The following is an 8,188-nucleotide window of genomic DNA, read 5'->3' as shown; positions in this document are numbered from 1 at the left end:
ATCCACCTTACATGGTGGGAGAAGGCCCAAGTACAGGATAGGTATAATAAGGATAAAAACAGTGAATTTGCAAGCAACAAAACAGATTTGGATAAAATATGGCTATCGTCCAACGATAAACTTATTCAAAAAATCTACAATTTCCTCTTGAATGACTTCCAACATGAAGATAATATAAAAAACACCATGAGCCTTTGGATGAAAGATCTGGGAATGACTCTTCAAACAGAAGAATGGCAAAAGATTTGGAAGTCGATGAAATTAATGAGGGCAGTAACGTTTAAGGAAAACATTTTCAAGATGTTCCATAGATGGTACTGGACCCCAGAAAAGTTAGCAAAAGCATACAAAACAACGAATAAAAATTGTTGGAGATGCAAAACTAACGTAGGGACATTTATCCACATGTGGTGGAACTGCGAAAAGATATTCAGTTTTTGGAAAAGTGTAAAAAAGTTAATCGGCGAAGTGCTGCACATTGACTTAAAATTATGCCCGGAGACATACTTGTTAAATATAATCCCAAATGAACATAAAGGGAAAAATGTATACATGATAACGTATATGCTCACAGCGGCTAGAATCCTGATTGCTAAGACCTGGAAACAAGAAAAGATTCCTAAAAGCAAGGAGTTAATAGGAAAACTTATGGAGGTTGCAGAAATGGATAAACTAACTGTAATTTTGCAAAGGAAAGATGATACGGTTTTTGAAGAAAGATGGGCAGATTTCTATAAATGGGTAAAAGACAAATCTTTGTAATAGACTCGTCAGGATGTATAAGCTATAAATGTAAAAGATGTACATCTTATGTTGTATCATAAAACCTAAATAAACTGCTTAAAAAAAAAAAAAAAGCAAAGTGCCAACACGGCAATTTAACCTGAATGAGGTTTTACTTTAGAAAAAACAACTCATACATTAACTTAAGATGATCCAAACAAAGTAAGCAAAGCAATGCCAAATGCTTTCGTTTCCTTAAAATTATTTGGCAGAGAATTCGACACTTTAATGATGGTCTGGGCCTGGCTGGGGCGATGGCACGCGTGCCCACAGAGAGGGCTCTGAGTGCCACCTCTGGCCCCCGTGCCATAGGTTCGCCACCACTGCTCTAGGCCAATCCTGCCCTGAGCAGGGGGCCGGACTTGATGGCCTGTAGGGCCCCTTCCCACTCGGTGTGATTCTATGATATGTATTCAGGCGTCCCGATTATCCCCTCCCCAGGGCTTACAGGGATTTGGCGGTGTCTTTGATGGTGGTTTGGATCGGCAGAGCCACACAGCAGAGGAAGGACTGGTCTCCCTTCTTTCCTCTCTCTGTGCAACGCTGCTCTCTCAGCTCTGAGAGAACTTGTGACTGACCCAAGGTTACACCAGCAGCTGCATGTGGAGGAAGAGAAGAAGGGATTGGATTTATATCCCGCCCTTCACTACCTGAAGGAGTCTCAGGGCGGCTTACAGTCTCCTTTCCCTTCCCCTCCCCACAACAGACACCCTGTGAGGCACGTGGGGCTGAGAGAGCTCTTTCTAGAGCTGTCCTTGAGAGAACAGCTCTGAGAGAACTTGTGACTGACCCAAGGTCACACCAGCAGCTGCATGTGGAGGAAGAGAAGAAGGGATTGGATTTATACCCCGCCCTTCACTTCCCGAAGGAGTCTCAGGGCGGCTTACAATACCCTTTCCCTTCCCCTCCCCACAACAGACACCCTGTGATGCACGTGGGGCTGAGAGAGCTCTCCCGAGAGCTGCCCTTGAGAGAACAGCTCTGAGAGAACTTGTGGCTGACCCAAGGTCACACCAGCTGGCTGCATGTAGAGGAGTGGGGAATCAAACCCGGTGCTCCCAGATTAGAGTCTGCGCTCCTAACCACGACACCAAACTGGCTTGATTTGTTTTCTTTTCAAGATCCATCTGCCACACACCTTCTGGGGGGGAGGACACGGATAATGATTTCATCAGTCAAAGTAAAAGGAAATCGAGCCCCCCGCCCCCTGGAACCTACCCGGCAGTGTCCGATCACGGAAGAAGGAGCCCATTTCTACGCTTTTGGCTGTTGCTTCGGCTCCGCAGTCTGGAGGGAAATTCCTGTACGGTGGAAGAAAAGAGATTTCCTTGAAGGGCTGAAACAATCGAGCCCATCTGGAAGGGGCAGATATCTTCAGGCATTTTTTTTTCAGAGTGAGGAGGAGGAGGAGGGTCCATCCACCGAGAAATCTGGCAGGTTAGGGAAGGAGAGTCTGCAATGCACACGCTCCTACTGTTTGGCCGGGACAGTTCCTGTTTTTTAGATTCATGTCCAATAGGAGGTCTGTTTGACTGCTGAACAAAGTTGGAGTCCAGTGGCACCTTTATATGCACATGCCATTAAATGCCCACAGTGCCCTTCGGTTCTCTACATAGGGCAAACAGGGCAAACCCTACGCCAAAGGATACATGGACACAAATGTGACATCAAGAGTCACAAAACTGAGAAACCTGTAGGAGAGTATTTCAGCCTCCCAGGACATGCAGTGTTGCAAATTGTCTTATTGCAACTGAATTTCAGAAACAGACTGGAATGGGGGACTGCTGAGTTACAAGTTATTACAGCACTCAGGACAACGGGACCCCCAGGGCTTAACAGAGATATCGGGCTCTTATCTCGCTACACAGGCTAAGTCACTCAGTTCTCGCATCTGTTTGTTAGCTCTTTTATTATCTGTGTGCTAATTTGCTGCTATTCATAGGTTTTACCAACTTCTTTAATCCAGTCTTAGCTATACTTATTACTCAGCTATTTATAAATCTTGGCTCCAATTAGTCCTTCCTGGCAACTAACCCCCCTGCTCTATCTATATGTAATGGTTGGTGAAGTCTGTTTCAATGTATCTGACGAAGTGCGCTTGCACACAAAAGCTTTTACCCAGAATTAAACTTTGTTGGTCTTAAAGGTGTCACTGGACTCAAACTGTGTTCTGCTGCGTCAGACCAACACACTACGCACCTGTTTTACTGTGGACCAACATGGCTACTTTCTGAAACCATCCCTATTTTTATTTATTTTGTTTAATTTATTTGTTAAAAAGCACACTTCTCCTTTCTGCCTTTTGGAGAAACTTCAGTAAAAAAAAAATGTAATTTAGGGTTTGAGACTTGCCATCATTCTTCGAAGTTCTGCTCCCTCTCCCAAAGTCCCTCTAGAAGGGAGCTCTCAGAGAGTACTGATCCACCAAGTGCCGTTGCGTGAGCATGAACGCCAAGGAGCATTGTTAACACTCCCAGGCAGTGTTCCCTCTAAGCTGAGTTAGTGTGAGCTAGCTCACAGCTTTTTAGCCTCCGGCTTACACATTTTTGTCTTAGCTCGGGAAGGAGGGCTCCAGAGCAAACTAATTTATGCAGTAGCCAAATAGCTCGCTCACAACTTTAATGCCAGTAGCTCAGAAAGTAGAATCTTTGCTCACAAGACTCCACAGCTTAGAGGGAACATTGCGTCCCAGGCCATTTCGGCATTTCTAAGTGCATCTTTTATTAAAAGAGCCAAACTCTTTCTGGCTTTGAGAAGACTGGCAGTCGAAGAACATGTCAGAAACCCAGAGGAACGTGGCAGAGACCAAGAAGTGATTGGAATACTGACCGCGTGGAAGTGCCTGGGACGGGTCGGCCGGTGTCCACCCGCACGCACCAGCAGTACCCCGTCGCCTGGTGGCACTGCACCATCTTGTACGTGCCGTCGCCCTCACATTCTGGGATGAAGGTGCCCTCCTGTTGGTGCTGCTGGGCCTCCTCAATGGCTTCGCGCCGCTCCTGCTCGCACGACGGCGGGTATTCTGCAGGGAGTGCAGCTGCCGGCCAGTGAGAACGAACAAGGCCAAACCACCACCCGCCACCCCTGCCCGGTTGTAGCCAGGGCTCTTTTTGTAGAAAAAGCCCAGCAGGAACTTATTAGCATAATAGGCCACACCCAACATCAGAAACTCATTAGCATATTAGGCCACACCCCTGACAGCACAGCTCATTAGCCCATTAGGCCGCACCCCCATGTTCCCAGAAGTGTGGTTATCCAGCCACACCCACCTTTTGCTTGTTATTCTGTTTACCTTGTTTGTTGTCAAAACCCAGGGCCTTTTTTTGTAGCAGGAACTCCTTTGCATGTTAGGCCACACACCCCTAATTGTAGCCAATCCTAATGAGTTCCTGCTGTTGGGTGTGGCCTATTATGCTAATGAGTTCCTGCTGGGCGTGGCCAACTTGGGAGCCAGCCGGAACTCCGTTCCTGTGCGTTCCTGCCCCAAAATAGCCCTGGTTGTAGCCCTGCAGCCTTTTGCTGCGTTCAGGCCTTCAGAATATCAACGCAGGCCTCCTCTCTGGGGCCTTTGCTGGAGCTGGTAGCCTTCGAAGCTTCCTTAGGGTGGACTGAGAATTGGGAGATGCTCCCTCGAGTTAGCATCCACGGCCCTTCACGGCTGGTGCCTCCTAGCTACCAAAGAACGTACCCTGTCTGTACCCTGTCTGGTTCCTGTCTGTACCTTGTGGCTAAGAGCCACTGATGGAACCTCTGCTCCGTATGTTTATTCAAGTTCTGCAAGCTCTCACCTTGGATCTGTTTCGCCGTGCGGTTGGGCTTGAAATCTGGGATGATGACGGGGATTAGGAAAGGCAGGGAGGTCCCCTCTGGAGGGTGTGGAAAGACAAGACAAGACAGACGGGCACACAAAGATACAGACAATAGGCAACGGAGAACCAGCGTGGGTCTCGGGAGCCGTTTCGCGTCACCCAGCCGAAAGACGCTGCCACCACCTGCCCTGCGCCAGCGCCCCACACTAATGCAACAGCGGCCATCCGCGGACTCTCCAAGACTGGAATGCATCCGTCCCCAAACTGTGCGAGACCCCCTCTTTGCCCACTAGAGGGCAATCCTCCTCCAGAGACACGGACCCAGCCTCTTACTACAAGTGGAAGGCTGTCCTCAAAAAATCCAGGGCTCAGACCCAGAATCTCTTTCCACCGGCAGGGAAGTGGTTATAAAACAAGAGTGCGCACAAGCATGTGCAGAAACAACTGCCTCTCAAGACCAATGAGGGTGCTTTCACACACACTAAACAGCGCACCTTCGATCCACTTCCAATGCACTTTGCAGCCGGATTCTACTGCGTGAGACGGCAACAGCCACTTGCAAACGGTCGCCGAAGTGGGCTGAAACGGCATCATTCAGCATGTGTGGAAGCGCCGAAATAAGCACAAGTGTTTGCTGTGCTTCTTGTGGGCCCAAGCGTGGAGCTTCCGGGCAGGGTCTTGAGCCCCCCCCCCCGCGCCTCTCTTTTTTAGAAGCCTGTTTTTTCCCAGGATACCCTTTGACCCCACAGAGTTTGTGAATGGCAGCTGCCTCTCTTCCCCACAAGCCAAACGTTGCATGCCAAGAGACTCCCAAGAAACGCAAGATTCCAGTCCAAGCTGGCCACCCTGAGAGCGAGGGACCATGCCAACCGTTTCCTAACCGGCATGCCCTTTCTCTCTTTCACACATAGACACACGAGTCTGTATTTGTGTGGGTTGTTCCCTGTTCCCTAAAAGCTCTGTGACTAATAGATCTCCCCATCTCACAGGGCTGCTGTTGATGAATCGGTACCATTAACAGATTCTAATTGGCTTCAGATATGCTTCCCTCCTGATTAATTGGACAACACTTGGGGGGGGGGATATTTCCAGTATTTATACGAGCTGTAGATCTTTATAAGCTGAGCTCCTGCATTTGGCTTCTCCAGGGACTCAGGCAGAGAAGGATCCCCCCCCCCCATGCCTGCTACTTGAGATCTTTTAACTGCAGACTGAACCGGCAACCTTCTGCATGCAAAGCTCGTGGTCTGCCACGGAGCCACATAGATGCCCCCGGAACTAAACGTGTAAAACTGTGTCATGCAGGTCCAGAACGTTTATTTATTTATTTTATTAGATTTATTTTATTAGATTAGCTGTGGTGGCTCAAGTGGTTAAGACGCTGAACAGCAGGCTGTGGAAGGTCGGTCGTTCAGCAGTTCGAGACCCGAGTGTGCCGCATGACGGAGTGAGCTCCCGTCTCTAGTTACAGCTCCTGCCAACCTAGCAGTTTGAAAGCAAGAAATTGCAAGTAGATAAATAGGTACCGCTTTGGTGGGAAGGGAACAGTGTTCCGTGCACCTCGGCGTCTAGTCGTGCCGGCCACATGACCATGGAAACGTCTTCGGACAGTGCTGGCTCTTCGGCTTGGAAACGGAGATGAGCACCGCAACCCTAGAGTCGGACTCGACTGGCTTTCGAGCAAGGGAACCTTTACCTTTACCTTACCCCCCAATGGGCTCAGCGCGGTGTACAACATATTAAATATACAATTAAAACAGTATTAAAATAAAAATGTACATGTAAAATCGTAAAATACCGTGTGACTATAAAAGTTGTCAGGCGACTAGTCAGAATCAGGCCACTGGTGGACAAATGGCCGAGAAAGCTGGACAGAAAAAGTTAGGGCCAAAGAAGCTGGAGGGGGGGAGAGGGGGATGTCCGCTACCTCAACCAAATGCCCGGCGGAAGAGCTCCGTCTTTCAGGCAGTGTTCCCTCTAAGCTGAGTTCGTGTGAGCTAGCTCACAGTTTTTTAGCCTCCGGCTCACACATTGTTATCTCAGCTCAGGAAGGAGGGCTCCAGAGCAAACTCATTTATGCAGGAGCCAAATCGCTTGCTCACAACTTTCATGCCAGGAGCTTACAAAGTAGAATCTTTGCTCCCAAGACTCCACGGCTTAGAGGGAGCATTGGGGACCTTCTACATGCCAAGCAGGCGCTCTGAGCCTGGGACCTTCTACATGCCAAGCAGGCGCTCTGAGCCCGGGACCTTCTACATGCCAAGCAGGCACTCTGAGTCTGGGACCTTCTACATGCCAAGCAGGCGCTCTGAGCCTGGGACCTTCTACATGCCAAGCAGGCACTCTGAGTCTGGGACCTTCTACATGCCAAGCAGGCGCTCTGAGCCCGGGACCTTCTACATGCCAAGCAGGCACTCTGAGTCCGGGACCTTCTACATGCCAAGCAGGCGCTCTGAGCCCGGGACCTTCTACATGCCAAGCAGGTGCTCTGAGCCCAGGACCTTCTACATGCCAAGCAGGCGCTCTGAACCCAGGACCTTCTGCATGCCAAGCAGGTGCTCTGAACCCGGGACCTTCTACATGCCAAGCAGGCGCTCTGAGTCTGGGACCTTCTACATGCCAAGCAGGCGCTCTGAGCCTGGGACCTTCTACATGCCAAGCAGGCGCTCTACCACTGAACCTGACAGCCTGTTCCTGTCTGGCCGCGCTGCAAACACAGGCCTGGATCATCAAAGAAGAAAAGGTTTGCACTCTGAGAATTGGGAAAAGGTTTCCCGCACATCATCTTGACACAGCCCTTACAGCAGTCCTGCGAGGTAGGCCAGCACTATTATTTCAGAGGGGGTAAAGAAGGCGGAGTGGCTTAATGAAGGTTATGTTTGGGGGAAGTGCGTGCGGCCGAGGGTTGAGCCAGGGCACCTTCAAAATCATAGCCATTCTCTCTTAGCCCACTCCCTTAAAACACAACACCTGACAGGTACACATTGACCGAGCCAATCATGTGATGAATCAGCTTTCTTTATTAATGGTTTTATTGACTGAAGGGATAGCTGTAGGTTTTGGTAAGTTGCATATTAAACCTTTCCATATTTTATGGCAAAAAAGAAAATAAAAGGAATCGGAACAGACACCGAAAACACCCGAGTGCGGACCACGATGCTCACAAGGCTAGGTGCGTGCAGGTAGGGCGAAGGGGAAAGGACACTTACCTTCCTGTTTATGGGGCAGGGGGATTGGCTGGGTGGGCCGTGGCCTGGAACCTTCTTCTGCGTTCAGGGAGGAAAAGAGTTCGAAGGAAACTATTACAAAGGTTTTCGTGTCACCTACTCTGTCCAAAGAGGGGATGCGTTCACAACTACAGGACGACTTTTGCGTCTTCAGGGCGTTACCACAGCTATTATTTTCCCTGACAGAGGGGCTGTGAGCTGGACAGCCAGGAATTCAACAGCTGGAAACTTCCCCTACCATGGGGGGGGGGGCAGCTGGACCTGTTGAATGCAGTTATCACAGCACTTTAAGGACGTGAGCACCTCAGAGGAGCCCTGCTGGATCAGACCAGTGAGGGTCCGTCTAGTCCAGCATCCTGTCTCACACAG

General features: G+C 49.5%; 1 protein-coding gene across 1 annotated transcript in view; it reads right to left on the bottom strand.

Moving 5' to 3' along the window:
- The window catches only part of LOC107106829 (SPARC-related modular calcium-binding protein 1-like), a gene marked incomplete at its 5' end in the record, with an annotated part of 30,304 nt that overhangs the window by 11,522 nt on the left and 10,594 nt on the right, over positions 1–8,188 (bottom strand). Inside the window, 4 exons of the mRNA XM_015407042.1 lie at positions 2,002–2,084; positions 3,613–3,805; positions 4,572–4,649; positions 7,802–7,858. Of these exons, the coding sequence (XP_015262528.1) occupies positions 2,002–2,084; positions 3,613–3,805; positions 4,572–4,649; positions 7,802–7,858 (411 nt within the window). The remainder of the gene's footprint in view (positions 1–2,001; positions 2,085–3,612; positions 3,806–4,571; positions 4,650–7,801; positions 7,859–8,188) is intronic.

This window comes from Gekko japonicus, unplaced genomic scaffold (genome assembly GCF_001447785.1).
Source record: "Gekko japonicus isolate JY-2015 unplaced genomic scaffold, Gekko_japonicus_V1.1 scaffold2099, whole genome shotgun sequence".
NCBI classification, from domain to species: Eukaryota; Metazoa; Chordata; class Lepidosauria; order Squamata; family Gekkonidae; genus Gekko; species Gekko japonicus.
Note: the sequence above shows the minus strand (reverse complement) of the source record. Positions and strands in the feature narration are given on the sequence as shown.